We start from the raw sequence: 13,694 nt of genomic DNA, 5'->3' as shown, positions 1-13,694 counted from the left end.
ATTTGAGGTTATAGCGCATGCAATAATTTAGACATATGTTACAGCATGAAATTCAGGCGCTAAATTCTTGCACGCCAGAATTTAAATTACAGACAAAAATTATATTTCTAGAAATACTAGAAATACGCCAGATTTCATTCCGGACAGTTTGTTACCCTAGCAACGACATAATAAATCATAATTTACGATCTTGCTCGACATAATTTGCGATCTTGCCTGCCAGATTTCACGCTTAACACGTTCACGCCGGGGTCGATTTTCGTTTGTTTTGTTATGAGGCGGCGCTGAAATGAACATTACGCTTCATCTGGCGGCGCGTGATTATTGCTTATTCAGACCTGCATACGCCTTGTTTGTTGCTCTGCAGTACAGTGAGATCTTATTGTGCAAGTTTTGTAACTCGTGCCGTTTTTTTCATTCTGACCACAAATTTCCGACAGTAAATATAATTAGAAAGGTAATTAGAATGTTTTTTTAATTTTTACCCTTATAAAAAATGGATAACATGGATATGGAAATAAGTGATTCGGATGAATCTATAATTAGAAGCAAAAAAAGAAAAGTGGCAAGATTACGAATAGTTTCTTCCTCTTCAGACGAGGATTTTGTTAATTTTATCAATGAAGAGAACGAGTGTTCCACGGAGGAAGAATATTTGATATCTAAATCAGAGAACGAGGATCACGATGAAGAATGGCAGGAAGTAAAAAAAGAACCGTATTAATAAATGAGTATTCGAAAGAAGGTGAATTTTTACATAAAAATATTGACTGTAATGACCCTTTTGCCTTATACAAACTATTCTTCACGGATTACATACTAGAGACTATAGTTGATGAAACAAATAAATATGCTACTCAAAGTATAAATAATTCTTCATCTAGCAGTAGAATACACCAGCAGGGCTGGCAGTCTATTACAAGATATGAAATGAATACTTTTTTTGGCACATTGCTTATTATGGGTATTGTGCAATTGCCAGAAATTAGATTGTATTGGTCAAACAACGATATGTCGAACACACGCATAAAAAGGCAATGACACGTGACCGTTTTCTATCTATTCTTAAGTTTTTACATTTTTCGGACGATACCACAGCCAGCCTGAAGATCGGTTGCATAAAATTCGAAATATTATTGAATTGTAGATAATTTCAAGAGTTCTATAAAACCAGGCAAAAATATTGTTATCGATGAAAGTATGGTCCCCTGGAGAGGACGTCTAGGCTTTCGCCAATACATCCCAGGCAAGCGACATAAGTATGGCGTAAAAGCATACAAATTGTGTTTACCTGAAGGCTACACTTATAATTTCGAAATTTATGCTGGGAAAAATGGACAGATCATTGAAAAATCACATCCCCATGACGTAGTAATGAGATTATTAATTGGCTTATTATTTGAGGGCCGCACACTATTTATTGATAATTATTATACAAGTGTCCCTTTGGGTGAAGAGCTTTTAGAGAAAAATACATTTTTTTGTGGTACTGTAAAAATAAACAGAAAAAGTCTACCACCGCAGGCAAAAACAAAACAAAAACGTGGTGAAATGATAAGCTTTGAAAATCGTAGTGGTGTAAAAATTTTGAAATGGACGGACAAAAGACCAGTTTGCATGTTAACTACCTCAAAGAATCACCAGTGTAAATTTGTGCAAGGAATAAATGACCGAGTAAAGCCCGATGCTGTGTTTGACTACAATATTGCAAAAAACGGTGTCGATTTATCAGATCAACTATCGGCGTACTACAGTTGTTTACGAAAAACCATTAAGTGGTACCGAAAAATAATAATACAATTAATATTAGTTCAGTCATTTAGTATTTTTACCTTAACAGTTTTCCGGTAGTTTTGAAAATTGGTGATTTTATAGATTTTGATGTGATCTTTACGAATTTCAACTTTGCCACCTCGAATTTTTGCCGCTGCCGCCGCTATATTGGAAAAATTGCGTCAAAAATCAGTTTTTCAACGATATCTCCTTTCTGACTCATGTTACATTAAAATAACTATATACAAAATTAAACTAGACAAAATTTTCTATAATTTATTCAATAACGTTTCTTTCTGTAACATTAATAGTTTTAGCGTACGTGCGCCGCAAAGTTTCTGCTGCTCGCGCCACCATCGGATATTTGGCCGCTCTTTGCACTTGAACTCATTCTCTCTAATAAATATATAATTTCAATAATGAATTAAGCTTTTCTGCTCAGGTCTGGCCTAGAAATAACATAAATTAATCATTTTTGTTTTTCATTTTTATTTTTGCTGATGATTGAACATTTTAAATCATACAATTTAATGCATTTTTTTCTTTTTTTTGGCGTTATTTATTTAAATTTGGGATTATTAAGCTATGAAATATTGAATGAACTCAAATTGGAACTGTATATAGGAATAATCTTTGGCGATAATCGTTCTAATAACTCGATTGCAACGGATAGATTACTGCGTATTGTATATAAGATTATATTATTTTCTAATAACAACACACAACGCCAATTATCTGTATTTCTACATCTACACATGTATAATATGTTCAGAATAGGGTTTATACAAAAACCGACATTTCAGAAAACTGGTTTTCGAATTTTAATTTTACTAAAAAAAACGGTTTTAACCGGTTTTCGAATTTTATATAGAAAATAAATTTTTGCTCGTACATTCTGTAATTTATCCGCAAATTTAGTGTAATTTAGAGCAGTATTTGACTGAATTTATTTATTGTTCAATTTTATAGATAGTAAACAAATTAATTTTAATTTTAATTAGTAGAACTAAAAAATTATAGTTTATCTTGATTAAATAAATTTGAAAATAATTATTCGTATTTATCATTTTCACATATAAGAATGAAAATATTTTTATGGTAGTGAAAGGAAAGTTTTTGAATAAATAAAAATAATAAATTTATAAATAAAAAAAATCATTAAATTAAAAAAAAATAAATAAAATATTAGATACATTTTGATACATACTTTTTAATATCAATTTTAGTTTTAAAAATGATTAAGCTAAACTCGGGTATTGTCTGTTCCGAGTAATTTTAATTAACTAATTTTAAACATTCTAATTGTTTTTTTTTTGTTTAATAAAATACGATTTCAAAAAACTGAGAATATTTATCGAATTTCTACATAGACGTGTCCTTTGTTTACGAATCAAAATTTCCTGGAATAGAAAATACTCTCATACTTGCGACCAAATTATGCTTAATTGTTTTTAAAGTCTGATATGATAATTCAAAATTTTTTGTTCTTTAATTTGTAGCTTCTAAGGTTTAAAACTCTTATTTTTTAAGTTAGAGTAGAGGAAGTTACTTCTTCAAGAAGAAGTCACACTGATTTAAATTAATATATATACTGGTATAAAAATCTAAATTAATATATACTATTTCTGCGAATCATTGCAGACTGATAAGATATCAAATGCTATAGAAATGATATGATTTCAAGAATCAAAATGCTTTCATCTATCTTTTATATTTGGCTATATTTGTGATTTTCCATTTATACAGTGAAAACCGACTTTTTTTTACTAAAAAACCGGTTTTGAAAACCGACAAACCGTAGTTCAGAATCAATAGAAGTATTTTTTTCTAGACGTCAGTATATTTTTATCGTTCCGTATGCTAGTTTACTTGCATTTTTTGTAAATCAAGTGCTCAAAGAAAGAACAATAAAGGTAAACTTTTAGAAGGACTGAGTGTCAATAGTCAAATCAATCAATCAAATCAATAGTCAAAACTATTCTTACAAACAATTTCATATTTGAATTAAATTACACATTAATGGTTTAAATTGTTCAATCATCAGCAAAAATAAAAATGAAAAACAAAAATGATTAATTTATGTTATTTCTAGGCCAGACCTGAGCAGAAAAGCTTAATTCATTATTGAAATTATATATTTATTAGCAGCGTACGAGCAGCAGAAACTTTGCGGCGCACGTACGCTAAAACTATTGATGTTACAGAAAAAAACGTTATTGAATAAATTATAGAAAATTTTGTCTAGTTTAATTTTGTATATAGTTATTTTAATGTAACATGAGTCAGAAAGGAGATATCGTTGAAAAACTGATTTTTGACGCAATTTTTCCAATATAGCGGCGGCAGCGGCAAAAATTCGAGGTGGCAAAGTTGAAATTCGTAAAGATCACATCAAAATCTATAAAATCACCAATTTTCAAAACTTTCGAAAAAATCTTTAGGCAACAGCATTTTTTTGCACCAAATGACTGGGCTATTATATTAAGATTTAGGGAAATTATTATCGATAATCTTTTGTCCAATGAACAAATATGCCGTCATATACCGTCACATAAACACGTTCTTCAATCATATAAAGGATCGGCAAGAGACACCCGTAAACGCTGCAAGGAATGCTATAAAAATATGTCTAATAAAAAGGGCAGAGCTTATGCAACGAACAATACTAAAAGGGTTAAGACGTATTGTGGACTTTGTGAGGGACAGCCAGCACTTTGCTTGGAATGTTTTAACAAATTACACAAAAAACAATAAATAATGCAGTTATAAATAAAACAATATTAGATTTTATGTTATTTTAACCGTATTTGAATTTTTTGTATAATACTGTATTATTATGTTTGTTATTGAACAAAACTTATAGTTCTGATACATTTTTGATTATAATTATTATTAAAAATAAATGTTTTTAATGACAGTTTAGTCTGGGCCACCGGTGACCCGCGCCGCCCGATGAGACAGTTTAGTGTGGGTCACCGGTGACCCGCGCCGGCGCGAACGTGTTAAGATCTCTATTCACAACGGCGGTATACTCATCATAATTTCTAAGTAAAACCGTTGCCTTAGCAACGTCGGAATTTGATTTCATAACAACTTCTGTCCTCTCAAATTCCTGCCGTATTTTACGAATAGAGCATGTCCGGCGATAGATGAACTATCTTGTGGCCGATACCTTCAGTGTCCAATAGGAAAGCTGTATTTTGTCACCTAAATATCAATGCGTACTTGATTCATGTACTTCAATTTTGGAAGTCTGTTTTTATTTTGTAAATAGCTATTGTGTATATATAGCGGCGTGAATAAATGATTAGTTTAGTAAACGCAGTTCAGTAATTTTAAAATATTGAAATTTTCGATAAAATTTAAATATGCATTTTTTTCAAATTTTCGTAATTTTATCTGAAATATCAAAAAATTTCAAAATTTCCAAAAAAATAAAAAAACTAGTGGGGTGTATGGCATCGTGCCTTAAGGCAAATTGCTGGAACTTCCCGTACTGTACTGAAATGTTCGAGAAATATTGAATATTTTCAAATAGATTATTATAAATATTGTAACATTGTCTATACACTTATTAATGATTTGAAAACAAAGCTTTCATTAGTCGCTTTTTGATTCCATTTCGCTTTCAATACGCCCGCCTTTGGCACGCACTGCACGCAGGCCAGGCACGACCCTGTTCGTATCACGTGTGAACTAGTTGGGGCTGTCAGTGCGTGCTTTACATGTGTTTTTAGATGTTTTTAAAGAAGAAAGAAAAGTTAATGAAGAAATATTATTAATAAGTTACAGCAAGAAAGAGAAAGTTGAATAAGTAATAGGTTGAATAGGTAAGTATGATAAAATAAATGAAGAAATACCGTAAACATTTATAAGGTTAAGTTGCGTAAAAGTTATGGAATTATTAGGAATAGTCCTAATAAATAAATTATAATAATGATAAAAATATTTTCAATAGATTAAGTAAATAATATTTTTGTTTACTATTTTTTTATTATTTGGACATGGAGATTATTATAAAGGCAGGATTTGAGTCCATTACCCATCAAATAAAGTTCCAGCCGGAAACAATGACCAATGGTAAAAAACTTGTTGATGCTAGACATGTGAGAGAAGTCGAGGAACATCGACAAAACTTTGGAAGTTTTTTAATAAAATCTCGAATTATTCGACAAACATCAGTCCATGCTATACCATATGCTACATTTGTAGACGTAATGCACCTTTAGATAATTCATTTCTTATATTTTATAATTATTTAATTATAATATTATAATTATTTCTAATTATTATATTGTTTTATTTTAATTTTAGATAAACTCTGAACGTTATGTGACAAATGTAAACTGTGATTGTGTATATAATAAGAGTAGCAAGTGTAAACACGTTGCAGCGTTAATTTATTTTATTAACAGTGAACAGAGTATTTCGAAAACGAGTCACGAGCAGCAATGAGGTAAGCCGGGCGCTCGTAAATTTGCTAATTAGCAACTCCAAACAGCAGAAGATTGAAGAAGAAATGGCCGAGGGATTTGATCTAAGCAGGATATTACTAGATGAAGTGACCGCTATTAAATATTTATAAATCTTTTATTGAGAGTGTGTGTGTGTAAACGTCTGTGCGTATGTATGTACGTATGTTAGTGTATATGATAATTTCATCACATTAGATCATAGAATATGTAGTTTTCCAGTAAATGGCCGAAGGACCTGAGCCAATTAGTATACCACTTGCTGAAGTGATTACTATTATATAATTTCTTTTTCTGTTAACGTGCGTGTGAGTATGTTTGTGTGCATGTACGTATGCATGTTTGTGTATATGTTAAATTTATCAAAATAGCTCATAGGATACTTTGTATTCTGATTGCTGTTAATAAAGAGATAGAAAAAAAAAATTGCTAAGCTTAATTATTCTAAAGGAGCATATTTCAAAAAAATGCCGCCTAAATACACTCAATTACATGAGCCCCAAAATGTTTTAATTACTGAGTTGACAGACGATTCACCTTTAAAACAAATTATGGAAGCACAGTTGAAAAAAATAATGAACATACGGTAAGAAATGCGATTAACCCTCTGTTCTCACAAGTGAAATTAGAGAAAGAAGATTGTGCTGCATGTGTAGAAAAGTTTTTAAATTTCTGCGAGAAACTTTCTATTTATCAAACTGAATATAATTTGGATCCGATTCTCTGGGAGTTTTTGTGAAGAAAGTTCAATTATCAGATAATAAAATAATTCAGCTGTCTTCTGAAACTGTTAGGCAGTCTTCCTGTAACAATTGGTTTCAAGCCAGGCGCTTAAGAATTTCTGCAAGTTGTAATGTACATAATATAAAAGTTCTAAGTAGGAAACCAGTCGAAGCAGCTCTACAAAATATGGTCTAAATGTGGAAACTTGTGCTAAAGAAAAATATAAACAAATTTACAAGTGTACTGTTAAATGGGTTGGTGTAATTGTTAGTAAATACCAGCCTTGGCTTTGTGCAAGTCTTGACAGAGTAGTCATAGATGACGGTTGCATTTCTAAAATTGTAGAATTTAAATGTCCTAGTTCTTGTGAAAAAAACAGTTGTCAATTATGCTACTCAAATTAGCAACGTTAAGTATTTGGAATTTGTCCATGATAACTTGGAGCTCAAAAAGTCTCACATTTATTATACCCAAGTTCAAGTACAAATGTACGTCACTGGTATGAGTATTGGTTATTTTTCAGCATCTTTTTAATGTCGTCGATACAATGAAGCAAGTGCTGTGGAATTTTATTCAGGATGTGATGAGTTTTTAACCGCTGCATAATTATTATATAATAAAATGTAATTAATCGATTTGACTTCCCCTTCCATGTCTTCGCACATAGCCAATAGCTAATCATGCCGGTGAACAATCTCGCGCTCGCTTGTCACGTACGCCGTTTCGCTTGTGTTTTCCATATGAGTTTTGTGAGATATTGCCGAGTAGTGAATGTTATTTTGAAAATAAATTATTAATCATAGTCAGTGTTACTTATTTGTGTTCGTGAAGTTGATTTCTTCCTTAGCATCCAATTCCGAGCGATCTGAGAAGTCCAGATTTCAAGCCGCCATCCGACTGGACCGGCTACCAAGCAGAGACCAACGAGTATTTTTAATATATATATTCAGTTATAGAAAATCCTCGGAATAGCTATTGAGTCAAATTCAATTAGCTTTTCCGAAGGGGTCTAACCAACCCACATCCATAACACAACTGTAACTCTAAAACCGCTTAGTAGATTTTAATAAAACTTATATAGCTTTTAGAATACATAATAAACTCTAATTTTTATTTTTTCATAAATTAAAATTTCATAAGACCAATTAACTGTTGATTTTTTCCCAAAAATCTAGATTTTTTTTTTGATTCCGCTCATTTTTTCGTATCTCTGAGTACCCCTAACCCCCCTTAAGCAATTTATCTCCAAAGTTCGTTAAATGGCCAAGTGAAGAGAAAAAGTTTATGATTGCCGCAGGTTTTGCCAAAAATGATTTTCTAAATGTGAATGATGTAATTAATGGCTACCACATTCGAATAGATAAACCGACAGAAAATCCGAATTCATATGCAAACCGAAAAGGATTTCATTCAACTGATGTGCTGTAATGTTCTGTATCTACACACATCATTATGTATTTTACAATTTTCGAGTTTACAATTATATGTGTTACGGATGGGGGTTAGTTAAACCCCTTCGGAATAGCTAATTGAATTTGACTCAATAACTATTCCGAGGATTTGATATAATTGAATATATTAAGTAAAATATTTGACGTTCTCTACGTGCTCGGCGGTCCAGGCGTTCAAGTCTGGATTTCTCAGATCGCTATAAGGAATGGATACTGAGGTAGGAATTAACTATAGAAGCACAATAAGAAACACTGGATGAGATTAATAACATTTATTTACACCAATAACATCGAACACTCGGAAAATGAACTAAACTCATACGGAACACCAATGAAAATGGCCTACGTGACAAGCCAGACAGCGAGAGCTTCCTTGTTTCACACGTCAGATCAACTATTACGTCCAAATCTTTGCGGATTGCCAGAGAAAAGGTGTTGTCTGATTATTACCAATATCAACTGGCGACATCTAAGAAGATTCTGGTGCGAACAATATGTGTTTTACAAATTTACAGATTCAAGCAGTTTGTGATGACCAACAGAAAATTATAGATGTATGCATTGGATTTCCTGGTTCTGTTCATAATGCCAGAGTATTTCGAAAATCAAAATTGGGATCAAGTGAATAAAAAACTGTGGACCTTTCATTTTATTAAGCGATAATGGCTATCCAATAAATGCAAATTTGATGACACCATATGAAAATATTCATGGCCTTACAGCAATTGTGAAAAATTTTAATAAAAAACTCAGCAGCTAAAAATATAGATTATTTTTAGAAAAATAATTATTTACAGAAAAATAAAGTGATCTGCATATAAACTTAAGACAGTGTATAAGTGATTTTATTTTAATAATAACATTAATATGACGCCCAGCTCGTATTCAAATTGAGTATACATTTGGTATGCTAAAACAAAAGTTCAAACAACTTTATCATCTAACACCAAGAAAGTCTCAGTGATGAATTATGTCTCAGTGATGAATTACACATCAGTCGATTTGTTTGCGGTAATCATTTCTCAGATTGTTGCAAAAAACTGTCACAAAAAATAATACATATCTCAAAATTAACGCCTTGATGCTATTTAGTCCTAGAGCTAAAAATATAAATTCTTTGCAGCCATTGCGCTTGCATTGTAAACCAGAACTTATATGAAAAATAAAGTGATCTACATATAAACTTAAAACAGTGTATAAGTGATTTTATTTTAATAATAACATTAAATTGACGCTCAGCTTTTATATAAGTATAGTGCATCATGTGTGATAAGGGTTAAACAGTTAGTAAAATCGGATATAACTCCAAGAGAGAGGCAACTTAATCCTCAAGTTTGAACGCAAAAATCCTCACGTCCAAGTTTGCACGCAAAATCAAGTACGTATGTACTTGAAGCTTTATATGACTTAAGTGATTCAGAAATGGAATGTTTAAATGAGACAACCTCAAGAAAGAGGAAATATAAACTTACTGATATCAACAAAACTCAAGTTAAAGTTTCAAAAACAGAAGTACCAAAAATAAATATCCCGCCTATAGTGATTAGGGGTAGATAACGTGCCGCACATAAAACATTTTGAAGAAATGAGGAAAGCGGTCTCCTCTGATCTCCATATCACATATAGAGGCAATACGCATTATAGAATAGCGACATACAACGAAAAAGATCTTGCTACAGTATTAAAAATATTATATACAGCACATTTGCGGTATCACACATTTTCACCAAAGACGAAAAAAGGGTGGTATTGTCCGGCGTCCCTCCATACGTGACGGAAGAATAAATTTACGATTATCTGTTAAAAAAGTGATACAAATGGTTAAGAAATCAGATAATACAAAATACAAGCTACCAGTATTTGTAGTAATCTTCGAAGAAGATCAATCAATTAAAGACGTTTACAATATAAGATATATTAATGGATATGCGGTTAAGTGGAGCAGACTCATCAAAAATAACGAAGATCAAGCACTACAATGCTACAGATGTCAAAGCTTTGGCTATAATTCAGCTTACTGCAGAATGAACTCCTAGATGGGTCAAGTGCATAGAAATACATAAAGCCGGCAAATGCAAGAAGCCAATCGAGGAAACCCACGATGCGTTAACTGTGGCGAGACTCATGCGGCTAGCTTCAGAAAATGCACAATGAGGCAAAATTACATCAAGAAATGAATTCAGCGTAAGAACAGAGCAGAAGGCTAGTAGGTTACTTCGGTTATATGTAACTACTAATGAGCCATCCAAAAATTTAAAAATTCTGGCAGACTACGTAACGAAAGTGTATATTCCAATGTACTTTAACATTAAATATTACATTTCTGTGGTGTACGATAGTATATTATTTTATAAATTTATTAGCTGGACGCAATATTTAGACTCGAATTTAAGACAAATTGTGAACAATGTTGCTAAAGAAAACGTATACTATGCTCACTCGGAAAATATTTTATTAGCAATGTTGATCGATAATAAAAAGGAAATACGAGATTCAACTATAAGAAAAATCTTATATTACCGTAATAATGTGGAAGACCTGACGCAATTGAGAGATTACAAAACATCCAAAATAAATTTCATGTCACAAGAATATTAGTCATCAAAATAGCAAGAAATCAAAATTATAGAGCATACTCTAGAATAACTTTTTCTGGGGCTGCAGTATTTCATTTTATTTATTCTCAATATTGTTGGAAGTTGTATGTATTTAACATTTAATCATAATAGCAAAAACAAAACTTAAAAATTAGCAGTAACTCTTAATTATTTCACAGAATCTCACAAGAAGAATGAAATTAATAACTATAGACAGATTCTAAATCTGTAATTAGTATTTTCAATGTAGTTGTACTATAAACAGAAGAAATACGAGATATGTACCTTTGCAGTTACAAGAATTGAAAAATATGGAGGATATTAAATATAGTTAGTATTAACATGTTTCAAATAATACTGTGATATCTCAAATAACAGAACAAATATCTATATGATTACTTAGAACATTTGAAAAGAATAGGAGGATTTCGATTAGTGTTATTATGGTATGGTATGACAAATAACAGAAGAAACATGAGCATTGACAAACACGGATCGATAACACGTTGAAAAACGGATCAAGAAATATCGTGCTAAACTTTAATTGAAATAGTCATTATTAATTTAAGCATTTTGACAAATAATTTCATCATTGGCATCATAATATTCAATGTGCATTTACTAAATTTTTACTTAGTTAATTTTAAATCTTTATGACTAATTATAAATATATCATGGTTGGGACTCAAATGAACTGATATTCTAAGATTCTCGATTCATAAAATATGTAATTCTGTTTTGCTCTTTGTTCACATGCTTTGGACTGTGGTATTATTCACTTTTCACGCGTGCATTCTTTGTATTTAATATAACATTCACAAATTGTATGCTATCAATATTATCTATGTTTTTCAAGCTATTTGGATTTAGTTAAGTATTATATTATATATTTCATTTTTCTATTGACTTCATGCTACTTAATTTCTGTTTGTTAAATGTTATTTTGATGGAAATAATAGGTTGCCAATTGTAAATTATTGTGAATAATTGTAAAATAATTATTAATTGCATATAATATGGTATATTTTATAATTCACCTTTAATAAGATTTTATCACAATTATGCTTTTCACTCTTTTTGTTTATAGAAAGCTATTTTTCAGGTTGAAAGAAGCAATGGTAAAATTTAAGCTGTGTTTTATTCAGTTCAAATATTCAAACATACTAAGTACTAATACTATACGTCAAAACTGTCAATAATTCGACAGTTGCGCAAACAGGATTTTCATTTTTTGTTGTTGGTACGCCTGCATTCATATTTATTCGTTTTTATTTTTTTTATGTTGGCGACACTGTTTAGAGAGGCATCGTGTGCTTGTCTAAAAGTCTCTCTAGCGATGCGTGTATAAATCGTGAGTTGATAAAAATGCCCAGGATCGGAAGAATATTTTATCCCGTCCTCCATAAATAATCGCAGTCCAAATAATCGCAAGTAATGAAACAAATGAAAAATCTGTGCTGCGTAAGAAATGTAAGTTTATTTAACCCTCCAACGTGCGGACGGTCTGGCCAGGCGTATTTCATTTTTAGACGATAATTGAATATGGTTTTAATTAAGATATGAACCTGCGCTTCTAGGTAGCTTCCTGAAATTTCATGGTCTATTGATAGGCCTAATTTCATATTGATAAATGTCTTTGAACAGGACGAAAAAGGATTCTAACACTTTCGACTCGGGAGTCGGACTGCCAGTCGGTACGCTGCGCTCGGAATATTATAGTGCTATACTTATCTCTCAACTCGGAATTTTTGTTTGTATCGGATTTTTTCAAAATGTAGTTATATTGCTTTTAAATATAGTTATTATGATAATAAAATAGAAAATTTTGAAAATTAAAAAAAATTGCACTCAAAACCATGCTATATTGTTTGAAAAATCATTTCTTCACAGATCTTTATTAGAATTATGGGGATCATGAGCTAATAAATTAATTTTGTTATATATTTATTTATAAAATTAATAAATCAATCAATAAATGAATGTAATAGTAAATTAATTTTTAAAAAATAAAAAAAAAAAAAATGGAAGTTTAGTTTGCGACGAGTCGTCGCCGACACGATTTGCCGCCGGAGAGGCGGCATCCGAGCTTAACGGTAAAACATATCATGCCGCCGGAGCGGCGGCATCCGAGCGCAACGGTAAAATGACTATGCCGCCGGAGCGGCGGCATCCGAGTCGAAAGGGCTAAAATATTACACCTTACTTAATGCGGATGGTGCCTGGCCAGGCCCCCTGTGTATTTTGTATGGAAATACATGAAGTATGGCACGATTTTATCGCTTCACTCGGCTTTTTTTATTGCTTGCCGCCATAAATACATGCACAAGCATAGTGTTGTGTGCCAGTACCCTTATATCGAACCCTTTACGGACTCTACTATCCCTCTATGGGATACCTGTTTAGGATTCGGATTCCGCTCTATATATATGAGCTTTATGGACATATATTTCCGGCTGGGACGGGGTTTTTAAGATCTTGTTGAAGCTGCCATTCTGTCTCTAACCTTCGTTGTGAAATAAATATTTGTTGTGAAAGTTGATTAGTTCCTTTGTGCCAATTTTTAGCTTGTGTTTTTGTTGTTGTGTTTCTGTGAACTTTGCATAAAAATGAGTGATGAAATCGAGTTCGTATACAATACGCGATTACGTGCAAAAACAATAAGTACCGAATTTTATAAT

At 31.7% G+C, this 13,694-nt stretch overlaps 1 protein-coding gene and 1 pseudogene across 1 annotated transcript; both read left to right on the top strand.

Annotated features, from left to right (window-relative positions):
• Window positions 1–505: 505 nt before the first annotated feature.
• Window positions 506–1,041, top strand: LOC113376603 (annotated as a pseudogene).
• A 333-nt stretch (window positions 1,042–1,374) lies between these two features.
• Window positions 1,375–4,527, top strand: LOC113373986 (piggyBac transposable element-derived protein 4-like). Its single transcript, XM_026614248.1, has 2 exons — window positions 1,375–1,814; window positions 4,260–4,527. Exons 1-2 carry the CDS (start codon window positions 1,375–1,377, stop codon window positions 4,525–4,527), a joined length of 708 nt encoding a protein of 235 aa, XP_026470033.1.
• The last annotated feature ends 9,167 nt before the right edge of the window (window positions 4,528–13,694 follow it).

Source organism: Ctenocephalides felis, unplaced genomic scaffold, assembly GCF_003426905.1.
Source record: "Ctenocephalides felis isolate EL2017-DRISC unplaced genomic scaffold, ASM342690v1 CF-g0.4_SCAFFOLD_00845, whole genome shotgun sequence".
Classification (NCBI taxonomy): domain Eukaryota; kingdom Metazoa; phylum Arthropoda; class Insecta; order Siphonaptera; family Pulicidae; genus Ctenocephalides; species Ctenocephalides felis.
Note: the sequence above shows the minus strand (reverse complement) of the source record. Positions and strands in the feature narration are given on the sequence as shown.